The 24,210-nt window shown below is 39.9% G+C and overlaps 1 protein-coding gene across 4 annotated transcripts in view; it reads right to left on the bottom strand.

The window, feature by feature from the left end:
• LOC120515046 (formin-H) overlaps positions 1-24,210 on the bottom strand; it is a 220,375-nt gene that overhangs the window by 176,709 nt on the left and 19,456 nt on the right. For 2 of the 4 annotated variants that reach the window (XM_039735748.1, XM_039735749.1), the window contains exons 2-3: positions 13,139-13,264; positions 7,794-7,910 (exon numbers count right to left, since the gene is read on the bottom strand). The exons of 1 other annotated variant lie outside the window; for it this stretch is intronic. In XM_039735748.1, coding sequence (XP_039591682.1) covers positions 7,794-7,910; positions 13,139-13,264 — 243 coding nt within the window. The remainder of the gene's footprint in view (positions 1-7,793; positions 7,911-13,138; positions 13,265-24,210) is intronic. One more of the 4 variants, XM_039735750.1, reaches the window with a different exon arrangement.

The raw sequence follows: 24,210 nt of genomic DNA, 5'->3' as shown, positions 1-24,210 counted from the left end.
CTGGTAACCAATTAACAATGTCTTTTGTGAACTCATAACTTGCAACTTGTTAGCAATTCCATTGAGAATTTGTTGGAACCAAATTTCTCAGCAAAAAGAAGTAAAAGTCAAAACAGGACAACCCCTTTCAAATTCAAAAAAGAGGGGCTGCAAAACCTGTCCAAAACTGATATGCCACATAAGCCCATTTTCTGAAAAGCAATGGTTTTACACACAAATCAACATAAAACATCTGTTGCTGCATGCTGCGGCTGCCAGTTTGCTAAGAATATGCAGGCTTGCTGTCAGGCTGTCTTTGTATGGCTGGGATACGGTCAAAGTGCATTGCAATCTGGTTTCTAACTCTTATCATTGTTAAGTGGCACTCCTTCCTGGTGGACATTGTCAGTACAACAATTAGCTGGGGACCAGTCAACTGAAACTGGAAGCTCACTTTCTTTTTCGATCACTTGTTTCAAAATCTGAGTCCGACAATTCATAATCCAGTTCAGAGATAATAGGCAGAACGTCGTCCACGGAGTATTTTGCTTTAAGATTTTGCTTTGATCTCTCACCAGATGTCAGTGCCATTTTTGCCGTTGTTTGCGCATTGCTACTCACGCGGGAGCAGGAAATCTCAGTCATGCCGATGAATCTAACTTTCCTTCTAGCAACGAGAGTCCATTTAAAACATAACGGTTGACATTGTCACAGTTTACAGACGATTACCATCGTCAACTCTTCCTTTTGACAAAAGTCGACATCAGCCCTGAAAGAGTTAAGCAGCATGAAGCATGGATTAACATTTCTTTAATGAAAGACTTGGGGACTTCGCTAGACAAACCGGCCTGCACTACACACCAGCCACTTTGCGTCTCTGCCGCTCATGTATATGGATTTCACTTTCACTAAGCAACAAATCTTTTAATTCTCAAGGATACTCCTCTTCATTATGAAGAAACACTATGTTTCCATGATGTCAACATGAATTAGACGATCTCCAAGTCTCCGATATATTTGATCTCTTTTTGTTGTTCCGTTATTTCACCAAGTAATAATTTCCATTTGTTTGCGCTAATGCGATCTTTACTATTATTTTTTTGAGACTTTCGAATTTCAGTTCTTTCATTATCTCTAACCCAATCTGTATGAGTATCACGGCAACGTTTTGAATTCTTTACAACCTTCTACTTTGTCATCTACTCTTTGTTTTTGATTTCCAGCCCCGGGCGTGGTTAAATCTCTTGGTACAAAGTCTTGTCTCGCAGGACATGAAAGTATCTATCTGAAAAGGTCACATCTCGTTCCAAGCTAAAAAGTCTCATCTCGTCCCAGGATTTTTTTATTATAATAGGGGGACACTGAAAATCTAATACATACATTTTATATGTGCCGGTTCGGAGAATGTGAGCCTGTTTCATTTCAGATATTGAATGAAGTAACATGACTTTTCAGACATTTTGCAGTAAAAGCTTTTAAGTGGAACTGTGCTTTTTGACGCAGCTCTGAAGGGAACAAGCTGAAAATGACAATGATCCTATTCTAAAATGCGGTTTAAACTGACCAAACCAGAATATCATGTTCCTAATGCTATTTTGAATAATGTGTTAAAAGAATTGACAGCGCTGTGTTGATTTCTTCTGTGAAGTGCAACAATCACAGTCACATCTTACCAATTCACTAAAGCCAAAATAAAGAAACTCCAATCAAAGTGAAATTATTATTTTTTTTCAACAGAGCTGCAAGAAATAATGTCATCATTTCAATACCCAGCTATTAATTTTGCAGAAAGAGGACAACATCACTTTAACAGCTGGTTTCCTGAGGATGATTGGAAATGGTGGTCTTTTTTGAACAAACACCAGGACTACTTCAGAAAATTTGGCAAACAAAACTAGAAATATTGCCAGCAAACAAATAACACCTTCAACACGCAAGTGGCACACCACAGCATTATTCTTAGGGAATATGCCTGAAATGTAGTCATTCATTGCACAACTGGTAAGCATTTGGTGATTAGACATTCAATGTGCATCACTTCAACTCATAGTAAGGGGCTTTGGAAAGGTTTTGTTCACCTTTGCTTTCAAGTTTCCGTCAGAAAGGAAATTCAACAGTCAGCTGAAGACCACTTGAAATCCTCATCTATCAGGTCATCATAAACATTAGGCGGGACAAGGGTGGTAAAATATTCAATACAGAAGAAGCAGACATATTTGCCAGGTTAATCAACACTGCACCAGATAATTTGAAGCCCTATGTGTTTCAGTGATTTGTGCTCACTTATGGGTCTAAGTGCACATTACACGATAACTTAGTCTGAGTGACTCAATACTTTAATTACGACAGATGGCTTAATGACTACAGTCTGGTTGTCTTGACAACACAAAATGAATGTCTTCACAACAGGAACTACAGTAGCCATCCTAAAATGGTCTGTGACTTTTGCGTACTTAAATATATAAGCAAACTATAGTATCCTGGAAACAAACTTGGCCCAAGGTGCATTTTTGTTGTTCTTTCTGCCAAGAAGCCATCTTATATCTATTTTTGAATAAAAGACAATAGCTGGAGACACTCCTCTTCTTGTCTGAGCGCACTCTGTGGCTGCTGCAGGCAGTTTTATTCATCAGATGTTTAGTAAATTGGTTTACTTTGTCTGCAATCAAGTGGTCATCAGCAGGCGCAGTGGCCTCCACCTTGCAATCATTGACTAACTGAAGGCCTTTTCCAACACTGCAGCTTCTTATCTTGTATCATTTTGTTTCAACAGTTATATGTGGCTCTTATTACTGCATATTGGGATTCAGACTTTAGCTGCAGCTCTCTTCACACAGGACAGCCATATTCCCCACCAGACACTTTGAACTGCTGTGTCACTTGCAAAGAGTATCACAAACAATATCCTTGCATCTGGTCCCTCTGGTAAATTCATCCATCCATCAATCCATTATCCAACCCGCTATATCCTAACTACAGGGTTACGGGGGTCTGCTGCAGCCAATCCCAGCCAACACAGGGTGCAAAACAGGAAACAAAAACCCCGGGAAGGGCATCAGCCCACTGCAGGGCACACACAAACACACACACACCCACACACCATGCACACACTAGGGACAATTTTAGGATCGCCAATGCGCCTAACCTGCAATGTTAAACAATAAGTCTCTTGCCAGTCTAAAAATCTTGTTTACTGCTTCTCTTCTAGGAAATGTCCAGCCACCTACGGTGTGTAGGTGAAACAGGGAGTTGGCTAGCAGACCATTTCAGGGAACATGCTTGCACCATTATAAATCAAAGATCTTACAAAGCCAATTGTAGAACACTTGATCAAAGCCACACTCATCTCTCTGTGTTCTTTCACAGGGCTTCACAGAAAACTACTGAAAGAAAAACAGAAGTAGCAAAGCTCAGTTCTCAGCCTGGGATCACATATTTCTCTAGGTCTTAATGACCTTAATAACCTTTAAATCTCTCCTTTCATCTTCTCTTATCTTTCAACTTTTCTTACCTACTCTCACCTTTTCTCCTCTCATCTCCCCTGCTTTGTTCACTCTTTCCCTCCTATGTATGTTACCTCCTGTTCCCTTTTCAGTTGAAAATCTGATGAAAGCTATACAGCCAAAATGTTGTTTTTTACTTTCATTTCTCTCCAGTGTGAAAATAACCTTTAACATTTTTTTAATTAGTTGAATCTGTTTCTTTTGATGTATATCTTTTATTCACCCCCATACCATTTATTTTGTTGAACCAGAACTTGCTATTTTAGTTAAGAACTCATTTTGGTGGGATACACATTCTTTTACAAAAATTCATATAAAAAGTCATCAATAAGGTCACAGTTGGTATCTTCATCAGGTGTCACAAATCAAGTCAGAAGGGATCAATCCACTTGTGATTTACAAATTAGCAGCTTAGCAACTCAACCACATTACTTGCTTAATATTCTGTCTGCCCATAATTATTAAAAAAAAGCATGAAATTCATTTCCCAGCTTAATTCTATTCTAGAGGGATTTGGAAAGCCATGTCAGAGCTTACCCAGTTAAAAAAAAAACATCAAGTAGAAGTTTTTATGTTATGCTGAATTTGTTTAAGGAACATAAAATATTTAACAACCCATTGAGCAATCTTTTATGACATTACCTATCACTTTAAAGGAATTGACTGACGGTTGAAATGGTTAATATTTTACACATAAAGAGGAACTTTGGTAATGGACAAAACTGACTTCTTGTCACTTGTCAAGTAAGCATGACATGTTTCTACCACACAAATGAAAACAACTTGAAATTTCATTTCCTCATTGCATGTCACACATTACAATATGCTTTGTGTTAGCAATTGTTTATAAAATTATATGCACATAAATGTCAGTTATATTTTTTTAATGACTGCACAAATATTTAAACATGTGTCTGTCTGTAGTACCACTGCAAAATATTGGGGCAGTGATGTCAAAATGGCTGTAATTGCCATACGTATCCACATTTTATCTAACCTGACTAATCCAGTGCAGAGTCACAGGGGCTAGAGCCCATCCTAGCATCATTGAGTACAAGATGGCAACTAACCTTGTATGGAGTGCCAGGACAATGCAGGGCACAGCCATTACAGGTCAAACTAAAATTACCAATTAAGCTAAAGTGCATATTTGAGATGTAGGGGGAGATGTGGAGTATCCTGAGCAAAACCTCATGCAGACATAGGGTGAACACGTAAACTTCACAGTGCCACTGTGCCGATTGTGAAAGGTGGTCCTTAGAGCTTAAGCTTAGGCAAATTGTAACATGACATGGAAAACAAAATGAGTATGACAAAGAGTTACATTTTTTATTTCTGTGTATATCGCGGTGGGTTGGTGCCCTGCCTGGGGTTTGTTTCCTGCCTTGTGCCCTGTGTTGGCTGGGATTGGCTCCAGCAGACCCCTGTGACCCTTTAGTTAGGATATAGCAGGTTGGATAATGGATGGATGGATGGATTTCTGTGTATATACAGTAAATTTTAATCTTTTAAAGAAATAAAACTTTTTCTTCCATAAGACAATTTCATACTTCACACAGTGCCTATGAAAAGAGTTTACCACCTTGGAAGTTTTCACATTTTACTTTTATACAACACTGAACTTCAGTGCATTTCATTTGGCTTCTTTGACACTCCACAACAGAAAAAGACTCACTAACATCACAGTGAAAATAATATCTTTGCAAGTGGCCTAAATGAATTGCACATATAAAATACAAACTAGCTGTGTAGACATTAACCCCTTCTAGTCAGTATTTAGTAGATGCAGCTTTGGTAGCCATGACAAGTTTCTGTCAGCTTTACAAATCTGAACGCTGACATTTTTTTTTCCCTTTCCTTCATGCAAAACTGCTCAGACTTTGTCAGGTTGCATGGGAATCAAGTTCAAGTCCACACACTCTCAATTGAATTGAGATCTGAACTCTGACTTGGCCACTCCAGGACACTAACCTTGCTGTTTTTAATCTATTCCCTTGTAGCTTTGGCTTTATGCTTTGGTTTGTTGTCCTGCTGGAAAACACATTTTCTACGAAGGCACAGGTTTCTTGCAAGCTGTATCAGGTTTTTTCCCCAGGATTTCCCCATTTTTTGGTGCCTTCATTTACCTCTTTACCCTCGCTAGCCTTTCAGGGCCTGCTACAGAGAAACATCGCCACAGCATGCCGCTGCCACAACCATGCCTCACTGTGGGAATGGTGTTCAGAGTTCAAACAGGGTGTTTAGTCTTATGGATAAAATGCTCAATTTGGGTCTCCTGAAACCTGTGCACCTTCTTCCTCCTGACTTCTCCCACATGCCTTCTAGCACTTTTTGTTTTAACAGTGACTTCCTCTTTGAGAATTTCCCATACAATTGTGACTGGTGAAGCAGCTGGGTAGCAGTTGTTCTTGGCACAGTCTCTTCAATCTCAACTCAGAGTCCTCCTAGGTCTCTTGGTGACCTCGCTTCTTGCACAATCACCCAGTTTTTGTGGATGGGGTGCCATACAGCTGTGCCATACTCTTTCTATTTCTTAAAGACTGGTTTATCTGATTCCAATAAATGGTCAGCCACTTGATTCATTCCTGCTTCATCCCCTGACTTGTGCTTTTTAATCACGTTTTCACAGAGCTGCTTTGAGTGTTCTTTTCACTTCATTATGTAGGTTAGAACAGCAGTTCCCAAACTCAGTCCTGAGGACTCACAGTGGTTGCGGGTTTTTGGTCCAACCAATCTGTGATAATAATTGATGCTAACATTTTTCTCTTCTTTTATTCTGCATTTAGGACAACAAATCAATGTGATTTCTCCATTTATAAGACAATTAGAAATATTTCAGTTTTTGTTATAACTTCAAATATTGAACTCTTTTTTTGTTGTTTTCATACTATTTTTCAATGTCATTTTCTCCCTTCATTGTATCCTAAAAATGACAATTAACAAGCAGAGCAGACCCCAAGCCAAACCACACTGAATGATGAAAGGCAGCAACTACTTCAGTGTTAAACCCACTCATTAGTATGTAATAGATTAAACAGCCAGAAAAGCAGAATTAAAATCAGGATCCTCATATAACTGCTTAGCAAATTTTGGTAAAAATATATCATGCTTAGTGCATTTTAATAAATAACTACCAAACATAGTGGCATAGTGGTAGCGCTGCTGCCTCGCAGTTAGAAGACCCGGGTTCGCTTCCCGGGTCCTCCCTGCGTGGAGTTTGTATGTTCTCCTCATGTCTGCATGGGTTTCCTCCCACCGTTCAAAGATATGCAGGTTAGGTACATTGGTGATTTCAAATTGTCCCTAGTGTATGGGTGTGTGGGTTGGCATCCTGCCTGGGGTTTGTTGCCTGCCTTGTGCCCTGGGATTGGCTCCAGCAGACCCCCGTGACCCTGCAGTTAGGATATAGCGGGTTGGATAATGGATGGATGGATTATCAAACATAGTTTTAAAATTTCTACAAAAACACAGAAATTGGGAAATAACAGCTCATTTCACTAGACTAGGAATCAAATTAAAAAAAGAAGTTGGTTGGGACAAAAACTTTCAGCCACAATAGGTCCCCAAGACTGAATTTGGGAACCATTGGGCTAGACCATGATACAGCCTGGACCTTCTTGACAGCATTCATTTAAAAGGCAAATTAAATTCACTGTGATTCAATGTTTTATATAAAGAAACTGTGAAAACTTCCAAGGGGTGAATATTTTTTTTTGGCAGATACCATATTCAAATGTTAAATGGGACCACTGCATTTTACTTTATAGAGCTAATATTCATCTAACAAATGTAGTTAATTCAAGATGCTACTGCCCTATTGGGAGATACTTGAACCTGTGATTTTATGATTTCAGAGTTCTTAACCTCTTACTGCTGGGCTTTTGGAGTTATCTGAGAAATGTTAGACACTGCCTGGCTTACTCACTGAATGGCGATAGGTGTGTGGGAGTTAGCGTAGGTGCTGAATAAAGGCATAATGCTGTGAACACCTGAACCTATAATCGATAAAAAAGAAAAGAGAAAACACTATTGCAAGCTGCACTTCTGGTCATTAGTAAAAGTGTGGGAGAAAAACACGGCAAACACATCAAATGAGCCTTTTAGCAAAATAAATAATTTATTTATTATGGTGTTTAAAAAAATGCTTCTTTAGGATAAAAAGCACTTTGATTATTAAGTTTACCTTAGAAAAACATTTGAATAAAAACCTACATGCAAGCAGAAGAAGAGGGAAGCTCAGGGACAAAGACACATATGAGTTCGCTTCACCATCAAACCCGTGCCCATGACCATTCAAATGCTGGTCCTCACCTTGCTGCGATCTGCGAGGTCACATTGGCTTTTCTTTGCAAACTCTAGAGCCTCCTGGATAGACAACTCTCCCCTCTTTACTTTCTTAAGAATAGACAGCTGTTCTTCATTGCTTAACTAAAAATAAAAATAAAAAAAAAGTATTAGGTACTGAAGGGTTCAGAGCACCAAACCGCTTTGTGTTAGCAAGCCCTACACCAGACAAGGACCTATAACCAAATAGATCTTTGGAAATAACATTTGGGAACAGGACAGAGCAGAAACAATGACCAAATGAAGCCATATGCACGGTGTTCTTAGCTGAAAGGTGACTGTCCTTTGCACGGTAATGGCTGATAGGGGTCCTTCAGAACCAGGCAACATTTTGTTTAAGTTCTGGAAGGAAATGTAAATCCACTCATAGCAAGATAAGCCTTTAGTGCCTAATAAGTAAACTCTTCACAAAAAAAAAAAAAAATCCTTTGATTCATTCTGCTTATTTTCTTCCTTTATGCTCTTACCTGTACAAGACGGCCTATGATAATTTGTACGGTTTAATTAACTTCAGCAAAAGAGGCAGTTTTCAGTCTTTCTTGAATGTGCTTATTAAGGGACCGTCATATAAAAATACTTTCTACGACTATTACACTCTAAATACCATTTATTGTCCATTAGTCACTTTCCTATTTTTTTTTTCAAAACTAAATAGAAGCAGACTCTAATCAAGAGAACAAATCATTAAAAATAGCAGCTCTTTTCTAGGAAATTCAACATGCGCCTTGAATATTTAGACCTACAAATATGACAGAAAAATCAGACTCTTAACTAAGAAAGAAATTTTGATTAAAAACATAACTACCAATGCGAGTGTGGTTCAAATGAATAAAACAGCTTTCTGGACATTCATACTGTTTGCTGTATACCAAGCAAGCTTAAAAAGGTATAGATTTGTGTCGCGTTCCTCAATTAGAAGGCTAGCAGATTGGCAGAAAACAAAGAAAAAAAAATGGTAGTGGAGTAGAATTTATACATTTACAAGGCAGATACTTTTACGCAAAGTGACTTACAAAACAGGTCAACATACAGGTGCCGGTCATAAAATTAGAATATCATGACAAAGTTGATTTATTTCAGTAATTCCATTCAAAAACTGAAACTTGTATATTAGATTCATTCATTGCACACAGGTTGATGTTTTTCAAATGTTTATTTCTTTTAATTTTGATGATTATAACTGACAACTAATGAAAGTCCCAAATTCAGTATCTCGGAAAATTAGAATATTGTGAAAAGGTTCAATATTGAAGACACCTGGTGCCACACTCTAATCAGCTAATTAACTCAAAACACCTGCAAAAGCCTTTAAATGGTCTCTCAGTCTAGTTCTGTAGGCTACACAATCATGGGGAAGACTGCTGACTTGACAGTTGTCCAAAAGACGACCATTGACACCTCGCACAAGGAGGGCAAGACACAAAAGGTCATTGCTAAAGAGGCTGGCTGTTCACAGAGCTCTGTGTCCAAGCACATTAACAGAGGTGAAGGGAAGAACAAGATGTGGTAGAAAAAACTGTACAAGAAATAGGGATAACCGCACCCTGGAGAGGATTGTGAAACAAAACCCATTCAAAACTGTGGGGGAGATTCACAAAGAGTGGACTGCAGCTGGAGTCAGTGCTTCAAGAACCATCACACACAGACGTATGCAAGACATGGGTTTCAGCTGTCGCATCCCTTGTGTCAAGCCACTCTTGAGCAAGAGACAGCGTCAGAAGCATCTCGCCTGGGCTAAAGACAAAAAGGGCTGGACTGCTGCTGAGTGGTCCAAAGTTATGTTCTCTGATGAAAGTAAATTTTGCATTTCCTTTGGAAATCAAGGTCCCAGAGTCTGGAGGAAGAGAGGAGAGGCACAGAATCCACGTTGCTTGAGGTCCAGTGTAAAGTTTCCACAGTCAGTGATGGTTTGGGGTGCCATGTCATCTGCTGGTGTTGGTCCATTGTGTTTTCTGAGGTCCAAGGTCAATGCAGCCATCTACCAGGAAGTTTTAGAGCACTTCATGCTTCCTGCTGCTGACGAACTTTATGGAGATGCAGATTTAATTTTCCAACAGGACCTGGCACCTGCACAAAGTACCAAAATTACCAGTACCTGGTTTAAGGACCATGGTATCCCTGTTCTTGATTAGCCACCAAACTCGCCTGACCTTAACCCATAGAAAATCTATGGGGTATTGTGAAGAGGAAGATGCAATACGCCAGACCCAACAATTCAGAAGAGCTGAAGGCCACTATCAGAGTAACATGGGCTCTCATAACACCTGAGCAGTGCCACAGACTGATTGACTCCATGCCACACCGCATTGCTGCAGTAATCCAGGCCAAAGGAGCCCCAACTAAATATTGAGTGCTGTACATGCTCATACTTTTCATGTTCATACCTTTCAGTTGGCCAACATTTCTAAAAATCCTTTTTTTGCATTGGTCTTAATTTATATTCTAATTTTCCAAGATACTGAATTTGGGACTTTCATTAGTTGTCAGTTATAATCATCAAAATTAAAAGAAATAAACATTTGAAATACATCAGTCTGTGTGTAATGAATTAATCTAATATACAAGTTTCACTTTTTGAATGGAATTACTGAAATAAATCAACTTTGCCATGATATTCTAATTTTATGACCGGCACCTTTAATTGAGTAGACATCAGTCTGCGGGACTGTTTGGGAAGTGTTACAAGGTTACAAGACTGATCATGACTAATGAAGGGTACAGAACAAAAACACAACCAAAAATATGTGTCTCCTTAGTTACAAGAACCTATCAAAGCTATTATCATGAAAGTGTGGCTTTATAAAACAAAAAGCAGGTATGCTGTGACAGACACAACTCTTTTGAGTAGATGCCAAGTCGAACAAGATTCTCAGAGATTATTAATGTAAATGCTTACAAATAAAGGTGCCAGAGTGATTATGCAGAGCGATGCTATAGTGGAACTATTTTTGGTTTGCAAACGACCCATCCACATGAAGGTTCCAGAAAGAATATTCATTTATATAGATCCATACAGTGGCGGGCAGAGGGGATGGTCAACCCCAGGTGGCACATTTTTGGCGGTAGAATTATTGGCCAAAAGGTTCAGAACAATTTGTGTGTAAGCAGCAGGGTTCGGAAAAATATCACTCATGAATGAAAAAAGTAAAATTCTCTGATTTTTATCCACAAATGCTTCAAAAATAATTTTCAGACTGTCCTTCTGTGACGGCAATCATACACAGTAGTTTAAATTTATAAGGCAATAACAAAAATAAACATAAACATTACACCGATAATAATTTCTAGGAAGATAAACAACTAATTTACAATTTATAATTTGTTTTGTTATCAATCCGAATGCGTGCTTGCTCTGCGCAGAAAACATCCCCACCTATCACTTGTACACTACACTGCTTCTAAACTAATAATCAGAACACGGCTTATCCGTGCATATATACTATATTCTTGTCTAGTTGATGCTTATAAATAATTATATGTGAAAAATTATTGCTGTTTCTTTATATATGAATAAATCTATTTAAAATGTATCTTAATTTTTCTCTATACGTCATTTTAATTTTCTATTTAAATAGGTTAACATATTCAAATTTGTTGGAGGGTGGCTAATTGAAGCACCGATCCACCCTGAGTGGCATGAGCTCTAGCTACATCACTGGATCCACAACAGGCTCCACATAGTAAATAGTCATGACAGTAAGTCATGTTTTTAAAAGGATTCTTGCTGCATGCAATAGCACAGTCCAAGTCCAAGTTTTCTAAGTAGCCCACCATTCATCAGAGCACAAAGAACCAACTTCATATGCCAAGAGCCCTTACCAAGATGAAATGGTGCTTTGTCAAGCAATACTTCGACAAGGAACCATACAACTCAGAAAAGAACCATAAAATGACATTAAAGATCAACAGTGTAAAATAGGCAATTGGAATATATTTCATTGGAATTATTAACAAAACAATCAGACACCATGGCTGTGTCAGTTTTTCATAAACTAATATCTCTGAAGGCTTCAGAATACAGCAATGCTGAATTTTAATAAAAAATAATAAAAGAGAAAAGCCAAAACCTCTCTAGGTGAACTGCAACACATATCAACCTGCCAATCTATAAAAAGCCATCTATCTATCTATCTATCTATCTATCTATCTATCTGACAAAAACATTCTTTCAATTCTTTTCATTATGGACTCTATTAAGCTTTGGGTACAGGGCAAAAACAACCTTTGGATGGGACGCCAATCTATCAGTGGGCACATTCATTCATATACAGTATATGGTGCAGTTTAACTAGCTTCTCTAACAAGGCCCAAACATACAGTAGATGTGTTAACGGTGTGAGAGGAGACCTAGGTACAGGTACCCATATTAATTTAGTTACTAATTATTAATTCTCCTGAGGTGGGCTGGCGCCCTTCCCAGGGTTTGTTTCCTGTCTTGCGCCCTGTGTTGGCTGGGATTGGCTCCAGCGGAACCCCGTGACCCTGTAGTTAGGACCTAGCGGGTTGGATAATGGATGGATTTTTAATTCTCAGGCATAAATCTTGAATACTCATCTGAGAAACTGTGACACAGCTGCACTAAGTACTGAAAGGCCCCATGGCAAAACATCTACATTTAAAAGCCACTCTCTTCTTAACAAGCAATACAAAAGAGACAGGAACTGCAATAATCAGACAAGCAAACCTAGCATAAAGATGAAAGATGCCTCACGCCTGGACAAACTTGTTAAGAAGGCAGGCTCTATTGTAAGATTAAAGCTGGACAATTTAACATCTGTGGCAGAGCGACGGGCACTAAGCAAACTCCTGTCAATCATGGAGAATCCACTGCATCCACTGAACGGGATCATCTCCAGACAGAGGAGCAGCTTCAGCGATAGACTGCTGTCACCGTCCTGCTCCACTGACAGACTGAGGAGATCGTTCCTCCCCCACACTATGCGACTCTTCAATTCCACTCGGGGGAGTAAATGCTAATATTAATTTTATTTAAATTTTTTTTCATTTTTATTACTATTTAATTTAATATTGTTTCTTTGTATCAGTATACTGCTACTGGAGTATGTGAATTTCCCCTTGGGATTAATAAAGTATCTATCTATCTATCTATCTATCTATCTATCTATCTATCTATCTATCTATCTATCTATCTATCTATTTAAATGCTTGCTATCTATTAGTTAAGGACAAACATGCACTGAACAGAAAACATAAAAATATCAATGCACACCCACTTTGCTACAAAATTTGACATCTTAACACTTGCTTGACTATTTCTAAAGTAGATGATCTCATGTTGGCTTTGGCCTCACCTTAGACTGAAGGGCTACACTGGGGCATTCAGATTTGCCCTTTTGCGCACACCACAATGCATCCTGGACAGTTAGCTCTCCACATTTCACCTTGTTCAGAATGGAGAGTTGCTCTTCATTGGTCAGCTAAGGAAAAAATTGCAAATTTATGAGACATGGGGCACTTCATACTTTAGAGTATAATACTACTGATTGTTCCTGGAACAAAGAATCATTTTCCAATGCAGAAAAAAATAAAATAAACAAAAAGAATTTATTTGTCACATACAAATATACATGCAGTACAAAATGGAGCAAAATGGTTGGCTGCTAAACTCCAAATCTGTGCATTAGAAGAAGAATATAAAAGTATAATAAAAAATAATAAAATGATTTTATAAATATCAATAAAAGTCATTATATTAAATGACAGCAAAAGTATGTGTTATAATAGAATTATGAAGATATGTGAAACATAAGTAAACAATACATACATACATAAATATTTGTGGCTAGGGATCCACAAATGGAGAAAATGTGTCACATAGCTTAAAACAGTTTTTTATTCCTAAGCTTTCGACAACCTACCAGGTGTCATCATCAGAGGAAAATGATTAAACATTCAGGAATCAAAGGCAATATATAGCAAGTGAAGGGTGAGGGTGAGGGGGGCAGTTATAAGGGGGTTATGAGTGGATTAGTAAGTTGGGGTTCGGAAGGTGTTGGTCATAAAGTCTTTTTTATTATTTAGATGTTCTTATTTTTAAGCCTGCATATGCTGGATTCAAGTCGAAAAATCTATTAATGGCATTTTCATTAGAGGGCCACGACTCAGTCAGCTCTTTCTGGCACTCTTGCTATTGGCCCTGAATTTTACTCTCACAGTGTCCCATTTAAAAGTGTTTCCGGTGGAACTTGTATTTGTGTAAATTGGAGACTGTGAGTCTTTAATTCTGACAGCATTGCGATGTTCCTGTATATGAGTTGCGAGTCTTTTAGAGGTTTGTCCCATGTATACCGCTGGGCATGCACTGCATGGAATGCTGTAAACTGCTTTATTGTCTCTGTGGTCAATATTTTGCTTTTGAAAAGGACAGTCATTTTCTCCCTTTGTGGATCTCTAGCTACATATATGCAAACTGTATCACAGACTTTTCCTTCCATACATAAATAATTAAATAAATAGTGTAATAATTCAAATAATTTAATATGAGAGAATTAACAATAGGGCATCATTTGCAGAGCCCTCATCTAGGATGTGAATGAACTGTGGAAAGTAGCTCCTCCTCTGTCTCTCTGACCTGGTCTTCAGGCAGTGTTGCCATTTCTCTGACCACAGTATAACGCAGAGGCCGTTGCTGGGATGGCTGGTGTCATGCAGAATTTTCTTTGTCCGGGTCTGACATTGCTTGGTATAGATGTCCTAGAAGTTAGGGAGTGCACACCCAATGATGTTTACAGCTGACTGTACCACTCTTTGCAGAGTCTTGTGGACCTGCTGTGTTCTGTTTACTTTTGCTGGTGGATGTGTAAAAGTTCTTTTCTAACTGGGAAGGCAGCTTAAAATCCCTGAGGCATCTGAGGCGATTAAGATGTTGTCATGTCTTCTTCACCTAGGTGTCAATGTGTGTTTAGGCCAGGTCGGGTCCTCTGTGACGTTGACACCGAGGTACCAAAAACTGCCCACCCTCTACACCTGAGTGTTGTTAATACAGTGGGGGTAAGAGCGTATCTGCTGTTTTCTCCCAAAGTCCACAGTCAGCACCTCTGTCTTGCTGACATTCAGGTTAGACTTTTGTTCGGACATCAATGTGATGGACTCCCACTTCATCCTGCTCATTGCTGTTAGGATTCAGGGCTACCACAAGAGCACAATTTCATCAGACTTGACCATGATGTTAGGTCACATAACCCAGCCTTTTGGAGCTGTTCTGTTGAGAGTAAGGGATGATTAAGTGTGGCCATCCACTCAAACTATCTGGGATCTGTTTGACAAAAAGTTAAAAACAAATCTGCATATTAAAGTGACTAGGTGCCGGTCTCTGGGCTTGGTGATGAGGTTAGAGAGGTGTATTGTGTTCAATGCTGAAGTATAATCAATAAACAGCATTTGTACATTATTCCCCCTCCTTTTTTCCAGGTGAGCCAGTACTGTATGAAGGATCAAGGTGACGAATTCCACTGTGGAACTACTGTCACAATATGTAAACTGTAATGGATCCAAGTTTTTTGGCAGTGAAGAGCACATGCAATTCTTGGCTAGCCTCTCGAAACACTTTATTGCTATAGGTGTTAGCACAATGGGATGGTAGTCTTTCAGGCAGGTTGAATTTGTCTTTTTAGGTATTAATACGAATGTACACAACAAAATAATTTACTTTACTACCTTTAATTCAATTCTATGATACACATATTTTAAGCAAAAACATATCCCCCGCCAATAAATGAAGTTGCTTGATCTAGTGCAGAGGATTAAGGTATTCAAGAAAAAAAAAATTCTAGGAAGATTAAAGAAGCACGGAGAACAAATGCAAAACTCAGGACACCAACAATTAGTTAGGAAAGTGTAGTTATGATGCTGGATCAAGACAACATGCCACCCACTGAATCACCATAGTGGATTCCTCTTTTCTAGTCAACTAAGTAAAGAACTTAAGTAAGTAACATGGAAAAACCACCAATTTAATATTTATATTTTCAGTTACCCAAATTTTCCATACTTGTTTAGTGTGAAAATGAGCTGGAACTTATTTGGACATTAAGGCAAAGCCTCATCCTGAAGGAATATCAATGTATCTCAAAGTGAAAACTCTGACAAGTGCGGATGATGGCTAGCTCAGAAGATGATTGTGCCAAACAAGCTAAATTAAACGAACACACACTGAGGCACGATGGTGACACTAATCACCAAGAACATGTGGACAAAGATGGAAACTTGTTGAGTTTACACTAATGTTAGAAAGCTTTTCTTCATGATAGAACACATGGAATAAGTAACCAAGTAGTGTAGTGGAGTGTAGGACACTGAGAATCTTCGAACCTCAACTTGATATTATTTTGGATAATCTAAAGGAAAAGGATGGATGAGCTCATTGGGCTGAATGGCCTGTTCTCTTCACAACTTTCTAATGTTCTAATGTTCTAACCACCTCCAGAGCTGGAATCGCTTGTCATTATCCTGACAAGAAAAAAATATTAAGACAAAAGCACTATTGTGGACATGAAATAATAGTAACTGTAGATGATGGACCAAGAGAGATGTTCAGGACAAGGAATAACTGTGAGTAAAATTAGCAACTAACAGAGCAAGTGTAGGCAGATATTGCAGCGTACAAATGAAGGCACTAGAAACTTGCAAAATGAATGCAAAGAATTATAGTTTAGAGTTTGATGGACTAGAAATTTGGAGTTTGAACTACTGTCAAGGGATGACATAAATGCAAGGACTATTTTAAAAAATGCGCCATTGACGACAGATGATTAATAAACTGAAATTTCAAATGTTGCCTGGAAACAAGAAGACATAATAAAATGATAATTTTACTTCAGCAATATATTAATTTAAGAAAATCTTTGAAATATCATGGCCTAGGATTTGACCTGAAAATTTCAGGGATAGCGCTTTGAGCAAAGACAACTTGATTAAATCTGTTAACAAGAGTTCTAATTATAGAAATATACAAAAAAATGATACAATGTATGTGTGATTAGTAATTAACTTTAGAGAAAAATGTCAGCAAAATGTTATAAGTTTAACTAATGAATAACAACAAAAATAACCATTAGAAATAATTGCTGCAATTTGCACAGGTCAAAAATCCTAGACATCATAGTTAATTGTCATTAATTAGGTTGCTATTTCATCTCACTAATAACTACTAAAGATAGTACCAAATCCAGCATCATCAATTAGCATGCAAGTATTCTTTGGCCCCAAACCAAAGGTGCATATTGTGCAGCCTTTAATAGGTGAGGAGAACAAAAAACAAAGACAAACCATAATTAAAAAAATAAACAAAAAAATAATGCCACCATAGTTGTCCTCTTCAAATTTTACCTGTGGGCAAAAGCGCAAATATCCTTTGCTTATGTCTGATATAACCAAGGTGTGTTTGCAATGGAAAAACTCTTGAACACAGATAGATAGATAGATAGATAGATAGATAGATAGATAGATAGATAGATAGATAGATAGATAGATAGATAGATAGATAGATAGATAGATAGATATTGTCATTGTCACTTTTACAAAGGAACAACGAAATTGAAGGTGCAGTCGACTCAGTGTGAGGCATAAGAGTTAAAAAGACAAGAAGAGAGAATATAATAACAAACTGAATAGTAATAAAAGTACTTTACAAAATATACAAATTGCACATGATATTTAAATTGCACTGGTTGACTTAAGGTCTGTATTGCACATTGGGAGAAAGACATGGAGCAGTTTTATCCTGAGTTCAGGGCCATGATTGTTTTTGGATAAAAGCTGTTTTAAAGGCAGTTTGTCCTGGTTTTCATTGCTCTGTATCTCTTGCCTGATGGCAAAAGCTGGAAGAGTAAATGACTGGGATGTGATGAATCCTGTGAAATGTCTATTGCTTTTTTGCAGCATCGGGAGGTGTAGATTTGTTCCAGAATGGGGAGGGTACAACCAATTGTTCTCTCCGCTGTTCTGATGACCCTGTGGAGTGCTTTCCTTTCTGAGGAAGTTCAGCTGCCGTACCACACACTGTCCATACATGAGCACACTCTTGATGGAACAGTGATAAAAGGCAAGGAGCAGATTTTTGGGAAGATGGTTCTTTCTGAGGATTGTCAGATAATACAGTCTCTCCTGTGCCTTCTTCAGCAGCTCCTTGATGTTGGTGCTCCAGGTCAGGTCATCCTCCAGCTCAATGCCCAGAAACCTGAACACCGAGACCCTCGCCACACAGGCCCCGCCAATGACGAGTGGCTGGATGTCAGCTTTGTTTTTTCTAAAGTCAATAACAAGCTCCTTCATTTTTGAGGTGTTGAGGAACAGGTTATTGACTCTGACAGCCGCTCCACCTCGTCCCTGTATACCAAGCTCACCCTCCTTGCCCGAGATGAGTCCGACCACCATTGTGTCATCCGTGAACTTTATGATCTCGCTGCTATGGTGAGTAGGGACACAGTCATATGTGTAGAGTGTGTAGAGGAGCGGGCTGATCACACAACCCTGTGGCGTCCCGGTGTTGAGGCTGAGAGCATTGAAGGTATGGGGACCCAGCCTGACCCTCTGGGAGCGACCAGACAGGAAGTTCAGTATCCAACTGCAGGTGAGTGATGGAAGTCCCAGATCTGCCAGTTTGGACACCAGTCATTGTGGGAGGATGGTGATAAACGCTGAGCTGGAGTCCACAAAGAGCAGTCTGGCGTAACTCCCCTGCTGCTCCAGGTGGGTCAGGGCAGCATGAAGGGCTGTGGCCACAGCGTCCTCCATGGATCTCTTTGCTTTGTAAGCAAATTGAAACGGGTCCAGGTCTGCCAGCAGGCAGGTGAAGATATGACTCCACAGCAGTTTCTCAAAGCACTTCATGATGATAGATGTGAGTACCACTTGGCAGAAGTCATTCAGACTGTTCGTGATGAATTTTTTCAGCAGCAGAACCATGATGGAGGACTTGAGGCACGATGGGACAGTGGCCTGGGACAGGGACTGGTTGAAAATCCTTGTGAAGATTCCGACCAGTTGATCCACACAGTCTTTCAGCACCCGTCCAGCCACACTATCAGGTCCTGCAGCCTTCCTCGTGTTCAACATCCTCATCATCCGCCTCACCTCACACTCTTCCAACATGAGTATGTTGCTGTTGTGAAAAGGCGGCTGTGATGGAGCTGCTGTTGGTGTCACCTCAAAGTGGGCAAGTGAAACTTTTCAGCTCCCCTGCCAGAGAAGCTTCTCCCTCAGCGGCCGAGGAGTTGCTGGATTTGTAGCCGGTGATGTGCTGGACACTCTGCCACACCTGCCTGGTGTTGTTGCTCCTCAGATGGTCCTCTGTCCTCCTTCTGTACACTGCCTTGGCCTCTTAGATGCCTCTCTTCAAGTTTGCTCTGGCTACACTGTAAAGTGCCTCATCCCCAGACCTGAAAGCAGTATTCCTGGCTTTCAGCAGACTCTGGACTTCCCTCATCATCCAGGGCTTCCTTTTGGGATAAATCCTTATGCGTCTGTCCCTGGTGACTTTGTCAGTGCAGAACCTGATGTAATCCAGGACTGCTGTAGTGTGGTTCTCCAAGTCTTGGTGATCGAAAACCTCCCAGTCGGTTCTCTGGAAGCAGTTCTGCAACTGTTGGGAGGCATCCTCGGGCCATATGGTAACAGTCCTGGTAATAGTGGGAGCTTGTTTCCTGAGGAGGGTGTATGCAGGGATCAGAAGCAGGGATGTATGATCAGACCGGCCAAGGTGTGCTAGGGGTTTAGCCCTATAGGCCTGTCTGATGTTTGTGTACAGCTTGCTTGTCCAGTGTTTCTACTCACCTGGCTGCACACTTTATATGTTGATGGAATTTGGGGAGAACTGCTTTTAGATCTGCATGATTAAAGTCCCCAGAAATGAGGTGAACAGCCTGTGGACACTTGCTCTGTTTACTGCTGATAGTGTCATGCAAAAGCCCCAGAGCCGAGTTAGCATTAGCATCTGGTGCTATGTACACAGCAGTTAGCAATATGGCGTTGAATTCATGGGGGAGGTATATGGGTCTGCATTTAATTGTCATTAACTCCACGTCTGGAGAGCAGTGTCTGGTGACTATGGAAGAATTCGTGCACCAGCTATTGTTCACATAAATGCACAGCCCCCCTCCTCTTTTCTTACCAGAGCTCTCTGTCCTGTCTTGCCGGTGTGCTGTGTAGCCTGCTATCTCGATAGCTGTGTCCGGTATGAGTGGATTCAGCCACGTCTCTGTGATTAGCAGACCTCACATTTGAGGAGAAAATGCCTGGAAGCGGTGGTTTGTGTGACTGCTTCCTTAGCCTTGCTAGCACGCCGACTCGGCATCCCCTCTTTTGTTTACGTTCTTTGCGCCGCCGCCAGCTCCTCGAAGCTGGGATTGTAATACATGGAGAGCCCAGTGTCCGTGCGATGTCGTCCGGAATGTTGTGGACGCGGAGAAACTTGGATGTCGAGCAACTCTCGCTCCATAAGCCGATAGATAAAATATCCTGCCCGTTATACGTGTATTTATCCGGATCACAGCTGCAGTATCATCTGTAAGGACCGTTCCATCACCCACCCTGATTGCAACTCTCCAAGGAACAGATTCGGATGTACATAATGCTTCGATTCCTCTATAAGCAGAACGTTGGTCAATAGACCATAGATGGTAGATGGTCACAGATTCCTCTAACAAACGCCTACTTATCTGACCTCAGAGATCTCACTGCCGTCCTTCTCAGTTCCCGGTACAGACTGGAGTTGCCATCAAGCTGTGTACCCTGCGAGAGAAATATCTTGTCCTGGGAAAATTGGCAATTCCATCACAACTCTCATCAACCTTCAGGGTCTTGCCATGGAAGGTCTCCCACATGACATTAGGATCAGTAGTTGCACCCAGGTTTGCAAGGTCCTCACATAAACTACATGCAAACTCATTAGAAGCAGACTGATCTTGGAGTCTGGCCAAATCCAGCCTCATTCTCCCAGTAGGTAGTAGCCTATTGGACCTAAGCTGGATCTTCAGAGTAGCAACAACAAGTCACCCATGACCAAACGAGTGTCACCTCCTGGGCAACCATCAACCACTAAAGTTGCAAATACAATGTCTCCCACACCAAGTCATCACTAACTGTGGTTGGAGCATATACACTGAGACAACAGACAAGGCACATAGAGAGAGCCTTGACACTAGAAGCCTATGAAAAAACTCGGAATCCCGGGCCACCTTAAATTCCTTCACATCCCTCTATCAAAGTCTTTTGTTTTGGAAATGTGTCGATCAGCACCAGCAGCAAACAGTGGGCAAATGAGTGACGGGAATGGAAATACAGGGCAAGAGAAAGCAATGGAGGCCAATGTGGAGCTGGATAGAGAAAGCAAAGGAAAATCTGATGGAAAAGGGTTTGAGTGGCATTGAGGTATGGGACCAAACTATATGGAGAAGGTTGATCAAGCACATCAACCCCACATAGAAGTGGGAAAAGATGAAAAGGAAAAAGGAAACAATCTCAGCAGCTTTATATTTCAATAAGTGGAGAGGACTGTACCTACAAAATACTGCTTTTTTTCTAAGCCTTGTGCTTTGCAGAAAATATCATAAATATTTCCCAAGGAAAAAAGGTATCACCTTAATCCCTCTAATTTATAAGTTTTTTGGTAAGATTATTTCCAAGAGTAATCCACTTCTAGGTTGTCTGATTGTTGCATGTAAATTATTCTGAAAATATTTCTTATAATCTAATTTCAGTCATGGATGCTAAGTACATAGCAGTTTGATAATCCTAGTGCAGCAAGCCAGGACCACTCAGTAATATTCTAAAAGTAACCAATTTCAAAAACATTACTGCATTTTAGCATCCCCAGATTGCACTGTTGATTATGGTGCAGCAAGAGACACAAACTACTACTGCCTGGGTGTAAATGCTTATATATATATAAAATCATTGCAGAGATACAATAACCTCATCTGTGAAACAAATTACAAAACTAACAGGCAGTTCTGAATTCTGGAAGCATTTCAAAAATAATGAGGATGATAACCAAGACACATTCTATCAGCCTTTATTCAGTATTTTTTTAGGAAGAACACTATCCAAAAGCAATTCACTTGCTACAACTCATCACAGTATGCAGTCTTTTAGTATTAGGTGAGGCGACTGGAGCAGAGTTATATAAACGAGGAGTTATATAGGAGGAGAGGGAAGGTTAACCCATCACACCCACTCTGCCTTAACACATTTTTTTACTTTTTTATTCAAATTAATTTTTCTGGGTGTCACCTTCTATCTTATTAAAGACTTCATTGAGAACACCTTTCACAATTAAGGCCTCCTTTATTAGGTAAACAGCCAACAAAGTACGTTCATATTTGACCAAGTTCAGTCTTCTATAGCATGTGCAATCCCTGTCAGAGTACACTTCTTTCAGTTGAGATATGATGGTTTTATTTTTTGCAGTTATGCATCATTATGAGAAGTAAATACTAAGTTCTGGAACTATTAAGCCATTCCAAAGACAACATAATGTGAAATAACTGCAGATACAAGGTTAAATGTGAAAGTGTTGTACAGCAGCCAAGCACATTGATTTGTAAATGTGAGGCTATTTTATCTTTGTTATAATTGAACTGAGATTTCTTTAGTATAGCCTATTAAATAAAAGTTAACAAGAGAAACAGAGACCTGTGCCTATGAACTGAAAAAATTGTTTCACTTCAAGGTCATCTGCTTGGAAGGTGTAGGAAAATGCATTGCAGATCCATCCTAACTGTAATAAACTGGTAGCTTCCAGTAAAGCAAACTAGAATACACTATACTGTATGCTTACTAGTCTTGGAATGCTAAATATATTTGCTACGTAAGTGCACTATATTTAAGCATAGAGCATTATATAAGTTGTCATGCTTGCGCACTAGAGGAACACCTTCCGGGCTCACTTAAGGTATGCAATACCACCCTGGGAGTAGTTGGGGGCACAGTCACTAACAGCCTTGTCTCCTTTTTCCCCTGCATCCTCAAGAAACCACCCCTTGAGGGTAACAAGTCCTATGCCTTCCCAGTTTGTCTGATATATAAGGGAGACGCTCCAAGAAGGTGACTTCTCATTTGGACCTGACCTTGTTGGAGTGAGAGTCTCTGTGAACACCACATGACCAATTTAAAAGGCAACTGTTTTTGTCAGTACAGCTCCGTCGTGTGTGTGCTTCATTTGAAGCTTTTCCTTTTGTATAAACTAAACTGGGTTGTGCATGGTTGGTTCGCCCCGCAACATGGGATGTTTATTAAGCTTAAATATCCATCTTTCTTTCATCAGCACTTACTCAGTCATTGTCCATCCATCCATTTTCTAACCCGCTGAATCCGAATACAGGGTCACGGGGGTCTGCTGGAGCCAATCCCAGCCAACACAGGGCACAAGGCAGGAACCAATCCTGGGCGGGGTGCCAACCCACCGCAGGACACACACAAACACACCCACACACCAAGCACACACTAGGGCCAATTTAGAATCGCCAATCCACCTAACCTGCATGTCTTTGGATTGCGGGAGGAAACCGGAGCGCCCGGAGGAAACCCACGCAGACACGGGGAGAACATGCAAACTCCACGCAGGGAGGACCTACTCAGTCATTGTGCAGGTGTTAATTTTTCAGATAAGAAATAAATAAGAAAAGGAAAGTATTTTATCAAGGCAGTAACAGCAAGTGTGAAATTTATATTTGCTATGAACATTAACTCTACTCTAGTCTTGTTTGAGACTCTAATTCTGCCATGCAATTAAACTACGTAGATACTGACTAGAAATTTGGTACACATAAACTACGTGACGTCTACTATTCGCTTTCAGGGTGATGACTGACCTCCAAGGTTATTCCTCTTTTTATTTTATTTTATTGTAGAATCAACTCTCAGCAGCGGCCAGCAGGGCAGCCGTGCAGCACATGCGTACGGGTGCCGTTCTCATCACTATCACCTTTGCTGTCACGTTTCCTACCTCTTCATATTTTAAATCATTCTTGAGGCAGATTGAAGTGAAAAGTAAAGGAAAACGTACTAAGTAATTGCAACACAAACACTGACTTAATCAAATTTAATGCGAAAAGATGCCGACGATAGAAGAGAAGAAAGCAGGCCGCTAGGGTGGAGAAAAGAAGAGCTGCTCAGGAAGCAGCAAGCGCATCAACCTCTGAGCAAACAAATGTTAAATGTACAGAGAAGAGGATGAAAACTAGGAATGCTCAAGTCAAGTGTATTCACTGCACGTTATTGTGCAATGCGCTGTTACTGGTAAATGAATAATTAAAAAAAAAAAATTTGATGAGGCTGGAGTGCCTAATAGTAGAGTCCTAAGCCTAACTATTGACTTTGTAACATTAAGCCTCGCATGAGACAATTTACTCAATATGCTTCATTG

This window comes from Polypterus senegalus, chromosome 14, assembly GCF_016835505.1.
Source record: "Polypterus senegalus isolate Bchr_013 chromosome 14, ASM1683550v1, whole genome shotgun sequence".
Classification (NCBI taxonomy): domain Eukaryota; kingdom Metazoa; phylum Chordata; class Cladistia; order Polypteriformes; family Polypteridae; genus Polypterus; species Polypterus senegalus.
Note: the sequence above shows the minus strand (reverse complement) of the source record. Positions and strands in the feature narration are given on the sequence as shown.